Source organism: Echinops telfairi, unplaced genomic scaffold (assembly GCF_000313985.2).
Source record: "Echinops telfairi isolate 266 unplaced genomic scaffold, ASM31398v2 ScPeMD7_7468;HRSCAF=8506_0, whole genome shotgun sequence".
In the NCBI taxonomy this organism is placed as follows: domain Eukaryota; kingdom Metazoa; phylum Chordata; class Mammalia; order Afrosoricida; family Tenrecidae; genus Echinops; species Echinops telfairi.
The window spans coordinates 30,100,123-30,117,769 of NW_022111369.1; the positions used below are offsets into that span (position 1 = coordinate 30,100,123).

Genomic DNA, 17,647 nt, shown 5'->3' on the forward strand with positions numbered 1-17,647 from the left:
TCACACCACTGGTCCTGAAGGGATCATCCTCCCTGGATTCCCTGGATTTCTAGTTCCTATCTGTACCAGCTGACACTTAATTATTAATCTTCCTTGAATTGAACTGTGCTCACTCATTAAGAAAACATGTCATCCCAACCATCTTTGGTGGAATTATGTTTAGTGCTTTATTTTTTTTTAAATGTAGATACAGTGATACCTCGGTTGTCCAACAGCTCCCAACTCGAACCTTCCACTACTTGAGCAGCAAAGTTCAAAAAAATCTGCTCAGTGTTCCTAACTTTGCTCGAAGAAAGCTGGCCGGGCGGACAGTGAGTCATGAACCGCCTCCCTCCATGGACACAACGGGATGACGCTTCAGTCTGACTGCTGCTCTCTCACTCCGACACCGCGCGCGCGGGGGGGCTTGTGTTGGTGCACTGAGACGTTCCTCACTTTGCCTTTCTTTTTGTTTGTACTTTCTTTGCGTAAAATATCATAACCATGGCTCCTCAAAAGTTAGTGATACCAGCAGTGAAGCTAAGAGGAAAACTATGAGGCCCACAATAGAGTTTAAAGAACGCATTGTGAATTAATAATCCAGTTGCCACTTGTCTGATTTGATGGTTGAATAATTGGCTAAGTCTACATTATCAACATTTTGGGGGAAAAAAATGATTAAAGTGTGTAATGTAGCAACAGGTGTAAAGTTGTCAACCATGAAAAAAGCCAGACCCACAAAGAGGTTGAAAAGTTACTCTTAGTTTGGAGAAATCAGAAACAACTCACTGTAGTGAGAGTGTATCCGAGATGATGATTTGTGAGAGGGCCAAAAGCCTCCATAGTGAATTCTTAAGTGTAATTCTGGGGCCTCAGAACCAGGTATTTGGTTTTCCATGATTTCTTATGGGAAAAGTATGTTCAATTCTTGAAATGTTTCGCTGTTGGGACACAAATTTGGGAGGAATTGAGTTTGATAACGGAGGTATCACTTTATCGCCAGAATATGTTCTTTTCTTTTGTAACGCTAAGAGGATGATTTTTTAAACTTATTTTCAAAACTTTTCATTGTGATATGAGTGGAGGTTTATAGCACAAATTGGCTTTCCTGGTAACAATTCACACACATTATGTTTTGAGATATTGATTGCAATCTCCACAAAGCAACAACAGCACTCTGCCTGCCTTCTCCTGGGCTTCCGTGCCATATCCATTTGTCCTTCCCTATCTCTACCAGCCTTCTTATCTTAATTCCAGGTCGAAAGCTCCCAGTGATTCATAGTTTTATTCACGAGCAAGATGAACAATATTGAGTGATAGTGCTCCTGTTTAATTTATAAGCTTGCCTATTGTTTGACAGAAAAGGCATCAGGGGCTCCCCCCACCCCCCCAGTTCTCTCAGACAAGTAAACCTGGTTGTTTATGCTCTTGAGTTTTACCCCACAGTTTCCTCCCACTCTATCCAGGATCTTCCACTGCGATCCTTTTCAGAGGGGTTGATTTAATACTGGTAGCCAGGCACATCTAATTTTTTGGTCACAGGGCCAAAAGGCTGAAGTTTGCACAATCCATTAGTCCTTTGGACTGCTTGTTCCTACATATCTTTAATTTTCCTTACTCCTCTTTGCTTTGACTGGAAAGAGAGACCAATAATTACACCTCAGATGGTTGCTCACTCACTCCTTTTTAAGACCCTAATCACCATTAACCACAGGACGCTGTTGGGCAGTTTCTCTGTGAGCTAAGCCATGCCACTTGAATGAGCTGTCCCTTGAGACTGCGGTCCTAAGCCCCTTAACGTAGTGACTTATGACTTCAGGGTATTGGGTTATGGCTACTAAGGTTTCATGCTTTGCCCCTGTTTGCTCTATTCTACCTTATTTATGGATACTTAAAGCCAGTGGTGAGATTCAAGAATTTTAACCGGCTCACTGCCCTAAAGACCATTATAAGTATAAAAAAAGATGTTACAAAAGGTCGTTTATTATTTCATACAGTTAGTAGTTACATAAGAACAATAAAAGAAGTACACAAACCAGGTGATGTTATAAGAAAGAGCTTTAAAATATTAAATAATACCTGATCCAAAACAACAAAACTGATAAGATATTTCCATATTGCTTCTTGATTGGCATCCTCCCTTGCAATCTTCGTTTTTATGTGGGCATCATAGGTTTTGTGATTTATCCTTAATCATCTTTGCACTGTTGGCATAGGATCCCATTCCTTTACAGGAAAGCCAATTAGGCAATAGTCTTGTGTTTGATAGAACATATTATGTTCATCTTTCAAAAACCCCTTTCTGCTTCTGCTGAACTTAGAGGAATTGTTCTGACAATATCTTTAGCTCTTTGAGCACTTTCAGAAATTGCAGAGTTCACTCATAATATCTTGTGGGGGGTTGGGGCAAAACACAAAGTTGAGACAAATGAAAGCGTGTCACCCTTTGGTTGTTTGACACTTTTTCTCTATGCACTATGTTTGTTTACTGAAGTAACCAAAACAAGGGAATATAACAAGTTTAATTAAATGAATAAATTAATATAATAAGCATCATTCCATCTACTTTTTATAACAATGGACAGGGCTATAAACATTACTGCAGATGCATAGAATACGCTGTGGCACAGATGAGCATTAAAAAAAGAGTAAGAAATATACATTTGTATGTTCACATGGGGTGGCTTCCCAGTCATCCACCTTAGAGAGAATCCTGATTACACATGCTATTGAAGAACTGGTTCGCCCAACTCAACAAAAAAATAAGAATCTGTTCTGCCAAACTGGTCCAAACCAACCGGATACCACCTCTGCTCACAGCACATACCAGAGATGTAAGGCCTGATATAGATTCCAAAGAAGTTTCTCGTGTCCTGGCTAAATCCTTTTTTATAGTACTTTTGTCATGAACAGGAGAAAGATGAGGGAATCCTATCCTGTCCTACAGGGACACTGTGAGTCCAATCAACTCAATGGCAGTAAGTTTAGATTTTATGTCATAGACACCATAATTAAATGTGTGTGTGTGTGTGTGTGTGTGTGTGTGTGTAGAGGAGGTGATGGTGAGTTTTAAAAAAATGGCTGCTGAGTCAATTCTGACTCATAGTGACCCTATAGGATAGAATAGAACTGCTCTATAGGGTTTCTGAGACGGCAAGTCTTTATGGGAGCAGGCAGCCTAATATTTCTCCTGCAGAGCAGCTCATGGCTTTGAACCACTAACCTGGTGGTTAGCGTGCCACCAGTGCGCCTTACTGAGTTTTAGTCATTACTTAGTAGGCTTCCCAAGCTAGGTACATTTCACTTCCACCCATATTTTCCTTGCTTAATGAGCTTTGAATAGCTTTCACACTCTTTCTACTTGCTTATTAAGGTCATAACTTTAATGTTATTCAATAATGGACATTTAACTGTACTTGACGTATTTATCTGACATCTTATTGGAGTTCGACAAGTAACTGCATTTAAAGTTTTTAATCAATCTATAATTGGAATGTATGTACTCACAATTGTGTCCACCTTTCTAATATAGTTTCTAAGAGTGTCTAGTCAAGTGAGATGGGTTGTTGACAGGAAATAGAGAGATTTATTGCCTAGAAGTTTAAAATGGACTTGTTTTACGTATATTACGATCTCGCGCTTATAGTCTCTTTATCTGAACTATTAACTTACTGCTGCTGCTTCCTTTTTTTGCTTCCTGCAGAAAGGCGGGAACTCTCCAGATGGATACCTTTACCGTCTCCGTTTCTGTTCCAATGTCACCAACCACCAACGGCCAACTGGGGACAGCCTGCAAGGCGTGCCCTGGGGGCGCTGTGCTGAGTTTTCACAACATATGCTACCGCGTGAAAGTGAAGAGCGGCTTTGTATGCGCTCGCAAAGTGGTGGAGAAAGAAATCCTGAAGGATATCAAGTATGTGCACCAACTTTCCTCCAAAACAGCTTTGCTGACATATTATACACTTCACAGGCTCTGCTTGTTACAAATAAAGCTACTCTGTGTTTGACAAGTCTTTGCAGGGGCCTACAGGCAAATGGCTTTATGTTCTTTTGGCTAAAACAGGAATGAAGTGGCAGAATCACACGACAGGTATATGGTTAGTGTATTTAGTTGGTGAAAATACACACCAATCATGCCCCACCGCAGCAGTTTCTGCACCTGTAATGCAGGGCTATCGGTTACATTCTTCAAGGTGTAGCGCCTTTCTGGACACCATTTTCCAAACCAGTTCCCTCGCATTAGCATACACTCACTGCCTCCCCCCATCTCAAGGTTCTTATGGACCTGTTGCTTTGCCTGTCCGAACGCATCGAGATAGCGGTTGAAAGCGTGATGCTTAATGCAAAGGGCTCTTCCTTCCTAGGTAATAAAGTCTCTGGTTTCAAGATGATGCCGGGGATAGTTTCCGATCAAGGCAATAATTTTAGTGGTTCATCTGACCTTATTGGTTCCAGATAGACTGGACTTTCTGAGAATTTGAAATTCTTTCCCTCCTTTTCCTTTTTTAAAAACAATTCCATATTCTTCTATCTTGCTCTGAATGTTCAGTAATGACCATGGTGCATCATCTAGTTATTACGGTCTCATGGCAAAGGCCGCCACTGGACTCACTTTATTCCCCTCATTGATTTCTGACCCTCGGACTTCTTCTGATCTTTCAAGCAAATAGAGACCAGCTTTTGTTGCTTGCGTGTCTTCTCACCAGTTTTATTCCCGAACAATCAATATGCCCTTTTGTTTTTCCAGGGTAAACCTGGTTTTCAGTGCAAAGAGACTTGGCTGCCTGGTTCAGTGTTTTTTTTATTATGGTGACAGAGTTGTAATCTATTGAGCCTCCCCTTTTCTTACCTGTGAAACAGGAGAGCTGCTATGGTGCTTTATGAGCGTTTAGTTACTTACAATCTGTATATCCTATGCTTTCTACAAGGAAGAGGAGGTTGATAGGACAATATGAGGTAAAAACCTTTGGTTTTCTAACAGATTTGTTTAAAATGAATGGCTTGTTTGTATTGGTTGTAACTTAGAGTAACTTACTTAGTATACCCCCATAATATAGAAAGGCTGAAGCTGTTTAAATATAATACAGAGTGTAGCTTCAGTTGCGCTGTATGATTCAATCCAGCACATTTAAATATATTTGATAGGGTTTCTCTAACAGTGGGCACAGCATCTTGTGGGAACAATTGTGAGGATGACATAGGACCTTTCGTTGTGTTCTGTTGTACACCGGGTCGCTGTGAGTTGGACCCTGTTTGATGGCACCTAACAACAACAGCTGATTTTCATTCTCTGTATCCAGTAACTAGTTCGCCATCTGGTTTTGGCTGCATTGGCTGTAGAGTCGGGAGGAAAACAAGCAGTGTCCATAGGACCTACTAGGTATAGGTAATTTTATTTTTTCTGTAGAGTCGGGAGGAAAACAAGCAGTGTCCACAGGACCTACTAGGTATAGGTAATTTTATTTTTTCACAGATGATAGCTATTAGGGTTGTTCATGTTTTTCTGATTTCTAGAACACTGAACCCGATTATTTTCCCTGTGCCAGGGCTGGAGTATGAACCACTACCTGCTCGGGCCACATGCTCTATGGGTTGTGTTCCATTTGTTTCTTGAAGAAGGTACTTGCTTGCTTTAGACAGCCAAGCATCCTCTAGTTTCTCAAGTTTCCTGCTTTTTCAATTGTATAGGAATGGGGTCTTTCCTGTTAATAGCGAGTCACTTCTCCCAAGGGCCTGCAAACGACAAAGGAAGGGATCCTTTCTTTCTGGATGTAGGTGGGGGAGAAAAGACCTGAGGCTGGAGTGGATTGAGGACGTCCAGAGTTGTGCAGAGCGCGACTTTGGTCTGGGCAGAAATTCACTTGTTCTGCGATTCCTATTTCCCGTGGTCAACCAGAAGAATGCAAACTTCGTAAACGGTTTATACAGACCTAGTCTAGATAAAACTGCTCTTTGAAAGGTGACAGATGCTTCTGTGAAAAGCAAAGAAACACGGCTCACTTCTTCAGGTTTGATGCTGAGAGGTATCAAGCAGCCTTGATTAGATGTAAACTGTGAAGGGGCTGTATTGACCGAGCTCAGGTTTTGCAAATGCCACCTGCATACACCTTGGCAACCCATTTTGTGGCTGACTGGTACGCAGCTCAGCAGGAGATGAATTGCTCTTTGGGAGCATTCCTCGCCATGCAAAAACACAGAAAGAACGTGCAGTCCTTTCACATGTTCCACAGTTAAAAGAATGGCGAACATGGGTGCCCTTGCTGACTTCTAGTTGTAAGAACCAAACAGCAAACCTGCCTTACAAACCACATTCCTAGAAAGCTGCTGTGCCCGCTCCGCCCCCCCGCCCCAGTTCAGTCTAAGCCCATAAGTCCAACATTAGCCCATGTGTCCGACACTGATCTACAAAGTCCTCCTCAAACTCACAAAACATACGCAATGACATCTTGGCAGGAAGTGACCTTGCAAGCTGAGGCAGAGAACTAGTGAAGGCAGCAGCTACACACCTGTCTGACCATCAGAGAGCAAGAGACAGAAAGGCTAGGCTCGCCCGAACCATTTATCTCTTTGCTCTTCCATTAAACTACAACCTTATTACATAAGCCCACATGGGTTTATCAGCCAGGTTGGCACAATAAACCTACCTATCGCAATGACAAAGTCCTGTTCCTCCCTGAAGGGCCACCTACCAGCTTTAGCAAACGCTAATGATGCCTGCCTGGATCAGTACCCCTAGGGCAGTTGCTAAGTGGTGGCTTTTTTTTAACTTTGCCCTTCTACTTATGAGGGTAAGTTAAAAAGCTGTCAAATCATAGAAACCTTTATTAAACAGGACTATGAAAATGTAAAGCTGTTGTTTCTTGACATATCCTTCAACCAGGCCTATAAAGTTCTGCAGGTGGTTTTTTCCATCTTGCTGACCTTTCTCCCAAAGAATTCTGGGCCACACCAAAACATCAGTCCTTTGAGCACTCACATTGTGACTATGTGATGACTCCTCTGTGGCCTAACACACTCCCCACCCCCCAGCTGTTTCCTCCTCTCATCTTTGAGTTTGCGCAACAAAAAAAGTCAAAAGGGGCAAGATTGGGCTGTAAGGGTGGAAGGGGTTGAAGCTTCCCAAGGACATTTTGTGTTGGAGAGCTTTGTTGGCCTTGAAAATGAGCAGATGCATTTGAAACCAAAAATCCTTAGTGCTCCTTTCCTGGCCTTTCTCTCATCTAAATGAGTTTTAATTTTTTTTAAAACTTCTTCCTAATAAGGCTCCATGATTGTCTTGGGTACTTTGAGAAAGTCAATCCAGAGTACCCCCTATGCTTCCCCCAAGCAGTCTCCATAACCTTTTCATCTGAACCCTGTGTCTTGAATTTGAAGGGCCCAACAGATACCCTTAGAAATTATTGTTTCAATTGGACCCTCCCTTTGAAGACACCCTAAGCAGGACTAAGACAAGTCTATTACTAAGAGAACGTGCCTGCAACCAGCCATCTTCCACTGATCGAAGAGACAAGGTTAAACATACTTTGTTTGGAATTAATTCTTGCATGTCTGACCTGGAACCTATTTGGCAATGCATATTTAACTTTTGTATATTATTATTTTATATTCTGCTAAAAGAATCAAGCTTTATTCATTATTTCTTCATTCACTTATTTATGTCTGTATAGGTTCCGATTTATAGTGCAATGCGATCTTTGATTCTCATACGGTTTCCTTTTTTGGTCAGTGTGACCTCTCCCAAAGTGTGGGGTTTTTAAAGCTATCTTCTTTTGACCTGTCACATCATTTCTTGTGTAGTTCCTGAAACAAAATGTTCCTGATTCTCTGTGTACTTATTACTGTGTCTCAGCCAGGAATCATTCCATCTGTTTTAGTGAATCATGGTTATTTACAAACTAAGAGCTAAGTGTTCAGGATGCTCCTAACTACTGGGATGTCTTACTTCTAAGTCTTCTTAGACAGACAGAGGCATGCGATTTACATGGAAAAAATCTGTGATCTTTTCATTCCATTTTCCATGCATTTTCTGTAAGCCTTTCACATGTATGGATATGCTGGTTGAGTTGTTAAAGTGTTCATGAAATGTCAACAGGTTGAACCACCCCATCTTGTCCATGGAAAAAGATGTGGCAGCCCGCTTCCCTAAATATTACAACCTATGGAGAGTTCTGCTGTAGCATCCTTATGAGTTAGACTCTATGTGATTTATATATGCACACACATGTGCATAATCACATACAGTTATACCACCATGTTTATCCATGAATTCTCATCAATACATCTAGTTCCAATCGAATACCTTGGCTTCTTTCTACCTTCTATGTTTGTAAGTACCTTTTCACAAAGTGAACAGCCTCACTTCCATTCTCTTTAAGCAGTAGTAGTTTTATTTCCTAAACTAAGTCATCTCGTGGTAGTCAGATGCCTTAACTCCGCTAGATACTCCTGGCTAAGCAGTGGAGTCCGGCCTGTTAATCAGGTCACCATCTAATGCTGTGTCCTGAGGGTGTGGCCTTCCTGTAAACGGGAGCCCTGGGGCCTACTCTCACTGTTGGCCACTTTGGGAGCTGCTGAAACCCTGTCATGTTTCGACTAACCTTAGATCCACATGACTTTGCACTCACAGGGCTGCGATCTTCCTGCGTTCTGCGTCATGGCGTGTGCTGAGTGAGTCTGAAGAGGGCCTTAGGGACTCGTGCTGGACTTGAGTTGGACTGGGCTGCTATGCTTCCTTGATATATAATTACTTCTTGATAGGAAGCTCTAATCCATCTATGCGTGTCGCTGGTTGTGTTTCTGTGGTCACCCAGGCCTAACCCGGTCCCCACCCTCCTGACAGCTGTGTCCTCCTGCCATCCGCCTTAGCCCTCTGTGAGGTTGAGTGTTGGCAGTTGCCGTGTCTCCTCCTTTGTACTAAGAAGAGAAGTGAGGGGAAGGGAAAGCCTCGTGGGAATTCGCAACGTGTTCTTCGAACATGAAATAACAAGTATAGAATGTGATTAAGCTTTCTTCCCATATTGCCCTCAAAGCACACGCATTGCTGTCAAGTCGTTGTCTAGTCACGGCAGCACTGCAGGGCAGGTAGAGCTGCCCACACAGCTTTCAGAGCGAGGCTGGTCCAGAAGCAGCCCGTGAAGTGGCTGGTGGGCTCCGGCTGCCAGCCTTCTGGTGCTACAGCTGAGTGTTTCAATTACTGTGCCCAGAGCTCAGGGCCTTCTTTCCAGACAGCCTGCGCCTATCTTAAGTCACTTTTTCTTACTCTTGTCATTTGCTTTCTTCTGTAGAAGTCATTCCCCTTTATAGGTATATTTCAAAAGTAGAGATGTATTTAATCAACCATTTTTGAATGCCTGAGAGGTTCTTGGCTTTGGCTAAGAGACTAGTCATACATACAGATAGGCTATCTGCTTTCAGAAACATATCTGATGGGAGATTCTGATAAACAGAGTACTGACTTTGTACTGTCTCCTGTGATGATGCGATTAGAAGATACTATAGAGGCCCAAACCCTTACTTGAGGGACCAGGAACATGAGGATAGAGGGGTGTGTGTGTGTGTGTGTGTGTGTGTGTGTAAGGGAAGGAATGTGATGATATAAGTGATGTGAAAAGCATTAGAATTTCTTGTCCATACACAAAGCAAGGTCAAGTGCTCGACCTTTATTTACCCTGTGTAATAGCTATGACATGAGTCCTTCAGCTTAGTTTCATTTCGGAGGTCCACGTATATATTCATTGGCCTACACAGAGTACACCACTGTATAGCATGCTTTGAGTAGGGTGGTAAAAAAATAAATTAAAAAAAAAACATTCTTATCAAAGCCCTGCAGTATAGTAAGAGAAACCTGTGTATCCACACATGCTGTAAAGCAGTAAATCAGGGTGGAGGGTGTTTTTAGTGATATGGTAGACGGGTGGAGGGTGAGGTGGAGAATAAAGTACTGTTGGCCATCCATCAGAATAAGGGTCAACAAACTTTCTTATTTTTCAGCTTTATTAGCTATTACACAGTCCCTTGCAACTACCGAACTCTGCTGTTTTATCACGAAAGAAGGCATTGGTAAGAGTAATAGAATGAGCATTACTGTGTGCCAGTAAAATTCTGTCTATGAAAGCGGAGGGTCAGCCATAGTTATTGAACCTTGAACTAGAGCAAACCTTGTGGTTGATAGAACTTTGTACTTCTTTTGGTTTGGTTCTTAATACTATCCCATGTCCAAGGAAGAATGTCTTAGAATAAGGAGTGGCATTACTAATCTCAGATGGATCTTGACTGGAAGAAGAGAATACAAGAAAGATGTTTTTTTATCTGTTTTATTATTGACTATGAAAACTGTATGTTTCATAACAAATTATGGATAGCATTGTGAAGAATGGAAATTTCAGAACACTTAATTGTGCTCATGGAGAACCTGCACATAGACCAAGAGGCAGTTATTTGGACGGGGCAAGGGAATTCTGAATGGTTTAAAATCAGGGAACATGTTCATCATAATTATTCAATCTGTATGCTGAGCAAATAATCTGAGAAGCTGTACTGCATGAAAAAGAATGTGGCATCAGGAGTGAAGGAAGATTCATAAACAGCCAATAAGCAGATAACTTATCTTTGCTTGCTCAAAGGGATGAGGATTGGAAGCACTTACCTATGAAGATCAAAAACTACAGCCGTCACAGTGGATTACACTTCAACTTAAAAGTCCTCATGAATGGATTGATAAGCAGCACCAGGATCAATAGAGAAAACACTGACGTGAGGATTTCATTTTACTTGGGTCCACAATCAATGCCCATGGAGTCAAGAAATTAAGGCCGTATTGCATTGGACAAATCTGTTACAAAAGATTCCTTTAAAGTATTAAAGAACCAAAACTGTCACGTGGATGACGGGTTCACTTGGCTCCAGCCTGTAGTTGCGGCTCTGGGTCAGGCCACCTGACTGAGCTTTTCCTTTGGGGTCACCTGCCCCTTGCCAACAGGAAGTCCTTCTCTAGGTGTTTCACTTTCCTGATGATGTGGCCCACGTACGCCTAACGAGGTTGCCCCAGCGCAGGAGCATTCTGGTTTTATTTCTTGAGTGTAGGAAGGTGGGAAGAAGCTTAAGCAGTGGTGACTGTAAGACCGAAGAAGAAGATAAATAGTTTGAGCTTAATCCTGAACACACGAGTTGGAGTGGTAAGTCAAAGGGATCTGAGAGCGGAGAACTAAAGGTAGGGCTGATGAGTTATCCAGGCGGGATGATGTGGAGGCCTAACTTAGTACTGGCAGAACCTTGGGGTCAGCCCAAGCCCTCTTTGGAACTTGTTTTTCGGTATGATTCTGGTCCACAATAAAAATATTGTTGCGATGATTCTGGTCTACAATAAAAATATTGTTGGTAGGTGTGATCAAGTCGGTTCCAACTCTTAATAGTGTGTTCTAAATGGAAGTTCTACGACTTCGTTTTCAGACACCATTCACCATAAAATCAATTCTATGATTGTCTACGGCAGCGGTTCTCAACCTATGGGTTGTGACCCCTTTAGGGATAAAATGACCCTTTCACAGGGGTCACCTGATTCATAACAGTAGGAAAATTACAATTATGAAGTAGTGTATCAATGAAAATAATTTTATGGTTGGGGGGGTCACTACAACATGAGGAACTGTACTAAAGGGTTGTGGCATTAGGAAAGTTGAGAACCACTGGTCTAAGGGAATGTAAATTTCACAAAGTGACTATATCCCAGTACATACTGCCAGGAGCACTTTAGCATCTACCATTTGGTGTACTTGAAAAAGCAACCATCTACTTAAGTTTAACCTTTAAAAAATGGTACAGAGATGAAATAGGCCCTCTCTTCTAGGAACAATTTTTTTGAGCTGTCACAATTGAAAAAAAAATGGCTCTGGGTGTTGGAATGTAATACACCTTTTCCTTGGCTACCTTAATCCCTCTCCCGGAAACCCTGGGCAAACATACACGAGTTGGGTAAACCAGGAGCAAGTTGTACAACAGAAAAATCTTATTCTTCCAGTGACTTCTTCTTGCAGATACAAAAGGAATGCTATCATGTTATGTTTATCTATTGTTCCTGATGCATCATCTTACTAAATCGCTTCCTAATAACTAACTGCTTTTAAGTTGACCAGCAATTAGCTCATCATGCATTAGCATTTCATTATCTGAAAACTTTTCCTGGATTTAAAAGTACTTACTTTTCAAACAATGACCAGGAAATACTAGATGATTAACCTAAAATTGAACATGAGCATTCTAAGACGAAGAAGACTGCTAGAGGCCCCTGAGTTGGGCTTCCTTGGTAACTGAGACCCCAGTGTTCCTGGACGACATCAACGTGACAAGTCGTCACAAAGGAGAGCTCCACTTTGGAGCCGTGGTCAGTTTCACTTTGGTTCCCTTAACACCATCGGTGACCGCCCACTCTGCCTGTATGGAGCCATCCTTGGTGTTAGGTGTCTTCCAGTCTGTGCCGACTCAGAGTGACCTTGTGTACAGCAGAAGAAAGCACTACCTGGTGCTGTGCTGCCCTCACAGCTGTTCTTACGTTGGAGCCCATTGATGTAGCCACTGTGTCAATCCAGCTTGTCAAAGATATTGCTCTTTTTCACTGCCCCTCCACATTCCCTAGCACGATGCTCTTCTCCAGGGACTGGTCTCTCCCGATAACATGTCCCAGTATGTGAAAGGAAGTGCAAATGGTTTGGAGATCCAAATTCATTCAGAGACACCTTGGAAGAAAGGTTTGGCGATCTACCGTACTTCTGAAAACTTAGCCACTGAAAACACTGTTTTAACATTCACTGAGTCGCCATGAATTAAAATCAACTCAATGGCAACTGTTTTGTGGAAAAGTGGAATTGAAGGAGAGTTGCATTTGCCCACAGACTCTTTGAAGCCCCCTCACATATATGTGTTGTTGAATGCCTTTAACTCCATCTCAGCTCATAGTGATACTATGTACAACAAAACACTACCTTCTCCTGGTCATCCTCACAAGGCTGCTACGTTTGCACCCACTGCAACCCACTGAGGGTCTTCCGCTTTTTCACTCACCCTCTACCAGGAATGATATCCTTCTCCAGGGCCTGGTCTCTTCTGATACATGTCCAGATCTGTAAGACAAAGTGCCTGCATCCTAAGGAATGCACGAGCTGTCATTCGTGCCAGACAGGTTTTGTTGTCTTTTGGACAGTCCGATACCCAATATTTTTCACCGAGACCACCATTCAAATACACAGATTTGCTTCATTCTTCCTTATTCATCGCCAGCTGTTGCATGCATGTGAGGTCATTGAAAATGCCCCGTCTTGAGTGCTTAGTGCTGCAAGTGACGTGTTTGTTCTCTAACTCATTGAAGGAGTCTTTTACATCAGATGTGACAAATGCAATGCATCATTTTGCTCACTTTTTTAACATCGGTACTTTTAAAATGTCAATAAAAAAACTGTTGTGAGTGAATGAAGGTTCAGAGAACAGATCGTCAGCTTTACTTTCAACCATCATAAGTATTTCGCATCAACTCCTGCATGGCAATCCTCTCAGTGCGCTACCACTTATTCCACTTCTTCCCTATGTTTCCCAGGTTGATTCCTCCTCCTTCCCTAAACCACCGAATTCAGTCCTTGGCAAATGTTACCTTTTTGATCTAAAATGATTGGTTATTCTAGCACGGCTGGGTTCAGTTCCAGACCTAAAAGGGGGCTAAGAGGCATAGTCTCGGGGGTTCTGTTCTCTCGTGGCTTTAAGATTTGTTGCTCCATTCCCTTCCACTGATCCAGGACCTTCTCACGTGACCCTTTGCAAAGCAGGCGGGAGTGGTAGCCAAGCACCACTAGTTCGTCTGGTCTCAGGATTGTGGATACTGATGTGTTTGTGGTCCATGAGACTCGTTTTTTCTACGTCTTCTGATTTGCATCACTTTTCAAGGCCAATGTTGGACCTTAGATGGATGCGTGTAGACTTTAAGACCCCAGGTGCTCCTTGCAACACTAGGTACATCCTTTCCGGGGGGTTTTTTGAATCATTTTATTGGGGGCTCGTACAACTCTTAGCACAATCCATACCTCCATTGTGTGTCAAACACATTTGTATATTTGTTGTCCTCAGCATTCTCAAAACATTTGCTTTCTACTTGAGCCCTTGGATCAACTCCTTATTTTCCCCCTCCCTCCCTGCTCCCATTTGACTTCTTAAGTGGCGCTTCTGGAGGATGCTGTACTGAAACTCAGCCTCCACTGAGGAATACGAATTTTCAGTGGCAAGCCATTGCATTTCCAGTTAAGCTGTATTGAATTTTGGTCTGATGAGATTTTTAGCAGTGCACCTGCCATTACTGAGGATTCTAAACATTTGTTGGCATATCATATCTCCTTTTGACCAATTTACCTAGGTAACCACTGAGGTGATTTGAAGATTATCATCGAACTTTGTCATCAAATATTATCCAGAACCTGTTACACACTTTACATGGTGTTAAGTAGCCATGACAGCGTTGCTTCAATGGAACCAGTTACTTTGTTCAAAGAATCTTGAAAATAGGATTTGTCATTAAAAAACAAAACAAGCAGTGGTTTCTTCATAAAAGAAATATAGAGGAACCTGGACTGTTTTTGTTATAGATTCTGACTAGTGATTAACATCTTTTGCATACTAGACCTTTGGTCAATTCTAAAACGTCTCTCAGAGCTGGGTTTCTGTCTGTGATTTCAGTAACCTTTACTGTGGGTATGAAATGCATAGCTTCAAGGAGTGGGATGCATTGTACCATGGGGCAGCGCATCACTTTTGTTTTGTTTATTTATTTACAGTGGGATCATGAAACCCGGCCTCAATGCCATCCTGGGACCCACAGGTGGAGGCAAATCTTCGTGAGTAGAACAGAGCATATACATTGTTTCCTCTTGGACATTTTAGTGTCCTTTTTAAAAAGCAGTTAAAAATAAATTCTTTCTATTTAAATGGAAAGTTACTTTTCTGAGAGCAGGTATTTGCTGAGCATTTGCTGCTTGTTCATAGTGGTTCTGTGTGCCACTGGGAACATGCAGTTGTGTTAGGCTGGGTCAAGGACAAAGTCATCTTCTCGGTAAGCCTTGCCAAGCAGACATGGCACTGAGATGGTCATACAGCTGCTGGCGTGATTTGAGATAATGGGAAGTGTGAGGAAGGGTATAAAATGAAAAGCAGGAAGACGGAGCACCTTAGTATAAATGAAAGCATGAATCTTGGATGAAAGAGCAAGTTGTTCTTGCTGGTGTGCCAAGGTCAAGCATCAGGCAGGCCTATGTGTAAACTTCCTTTGGCGTATCTGCACTGGTCAGCCAACAGTGTTTGCTTGTATGTTTTGGGACTTTGTCACAATGTATAGTATAAATAGGTGGGTGAGAATTTAAAATGACCTATAGTTTCTCTTAAATAAGACCTTCTTGACCCATTAATGTTCTAACTTGAAGCAGAATGTGGATAAAGACTTGCTGGGACATGTAGCCTTAATTGGAGAAAAAAACAAATTGCATGCATGTCCTTTTATAGGTTGTTAGACATCTTGGCGGCAAGGAAAGATCCACATGGATTGTCTGGAGATGTTTTGATAAATGGCGCACGTCGGCCTTCTAATTTCAAATGCACTTCAGGTTATGTGGTGCAGGTAAGCATGAGTGGGTTTGTACTTTCCATTTCTCTTACCACCTGCGATGAGCAGAATTAGGACCACCTCTGACCTCTGTCAGGCTTCAGACATGCCTCTGCGATCCATCCTTCTTTACCTATTCTGAAATCACACCCTCTACTACTCTACTGGTGGGTTTGATCATTCGTTGCAAGGGGCCGCACAGCACTCACAGACGATACTCACAATTAAGGGGGGTTATGATGGAAGTTAATGGGTCTCCACAAGTCTAGATCAACAAGCCGTCAAGATACAGTCTTTGGTCCCCAGAAACACCTCTCCCCGGCCAGCAGCCACGTGTCTCTCCAGCCCTCAGTCTCTTTTAGACTTTGCCTCCATAGGCCAGCAAGCCAACTCCTGCCTTCGGTGCCACCGTTCCATAGTCTTGGGCCAGATGAGAAGGCCCATAGTCTTGCCACTGTTCCTCTGAGCCTCTGTGCCACCGTCTCTGGTGCGTCTGGTTTCAGCCTCAGCCATGTTAGACAGAGATCTGGGGCATGCTCTCCCAAATGGCTTTGGGATCTTTCTGTGTCCCAGATGGCTCTTAGAGTCTGAGGATTGGCTTGATGGAGGTGTGGCTTGTCTTTTAGCTAATCCTACCCCCAAGGAAAACAGAGACTGGCATCTTAAGTCACACCCTCTAGTAAAGTGGCCTTAAAGAAGCCACCAAGGAAATGAAGGGTGTGACTGGGTTCAGACCCTCTACAAAGGGCAAGACTTCACCACATCTTAATCCTGTAAATGGGGTCATAGCCACAGGCATGATGTCCAGAGTTAGAGTACATCCCATAAGGAATTATGGCTGGAAGGGCCGCATGAATGGACTATCACTCACTATCTAGCCAAGGGCCTTGGCAAACATACAGTTCATTGTGTTTCTGATTCATTGCATCACATGCTCATGGGAACAGCATTCTTACACCAGCCTGAACCAAGCTTCCTTCCCCCGAGTCCATTCTGACTCACTGTGATGCTCTCTGAGTTTTCGAGAGTGTTTGTGGGAATAGGAAGCCCAGTCTTTGTCCCGTGGTGCTTCTGGTGCTTTTAAGCTGCCGGCCATGCAGAACGCAGCCCAAGGAATAACCGCTACACTACCAGAGCCCCTTTCTTGCCACCAGCCCTTCCCAATGTCTCAGCAGACTCAGGTTAGGGTTAAATGAAAAGGCGGGGAGAATCGGACAATGACCATTGTAAGGAAAATGATATCCATTCTAGTTAGCATATCATTTCCAAAAGATGTTACTATTGGGCTTTTATGTGCTACCTTTACCTCGGTCCTTTCCTGCCCTTCTTAGGAAAGTGTTTTAGCAAGGACGCGTCTAAAGGCATCTTGAAATGTCTGCTCATAGCAATTCTAACTGCCCGTGTTCTATGTTACTGTACAGAGAGGCGGAGAAGGGTATTCTGTCAGCCTTGGCAGCTGCATGGGGAGTCACTGTAATTTGTGGAATACAGAGTTCATCAATAACTAGGATGTTATTTTTGTGGATTGAATTTCACGTACTAATGAAAGAGGAGACCGGTGCCGTGGCAGGTTACACACTGGGCTGCTAACCATCGGGTCAGTGGTTGGAACTCACCGATCTCTCCGAGGGAGAAAGATGAGGCTGCCTGTCCCCGTGAAGCTTTGCAAGCCCTTCTAGAAACCCAAAGGGCCGCTTCTACTCTGTTCCTGGTGTTGCGATGAGTCGGAGCAGAGCTGATGGCATGAGCTTATGAGTGAGTTTAATGAGGGAAATGATACATCATTTACAAGAAAGGTCTGTTTTTAATGCACCATTTTGCCTCAAGGATGATGTCGTGATGGGAACATTGACGGTGAGAGAAAACTTACAGTTCTCAGCAGCTCTTCGGCTTCCAACAACTATGAGGAATCATGAAAAAAACGAGCGGATTAACATGATCATTCAAGAGTTGGGATTGAGCAAAGTGGCGGATTCCAAGGTAACGCAGACAACAGCGGAGTGTTGTAGCCGCAAGGAGGGCTTCAAATGTGGGCAT

General features: G+C 42.8%; 1 protein-coding gene across 1 annotated transcript in view; it reads left to right on the top strand.

The window, feature by feature from the left end:
• ABCG2 (ATP binding cassette subfamily G member 2 (Junior blood group)) overlaps window positions 1–17,647 on the top strand; it is a 66,895-nt gene that overhangs the window by 20,379 nt on the left and 28,869 nt on the right. The window contains exons 3-6 of the mRNA XM_045284333.1: window positions 3,683–3,892; window positions 14,790–14,849; window positions 15,511–15,625; window positions 17,438–17,590. Coding sequence (XP_045140268.1) covers window positions 3,683–3,892; window positions 14,790–14,849; window positions 15,511–15,625; window positions 17,438–17,590 — 538 coding nt within the window. The remainder of the gene's footprint in view (window positions 1–3,682; window positions 3,893–14,789; window positions 14,850–15,510; window positions 15,626–17,437; window positions 17,591–17,647) is intronic.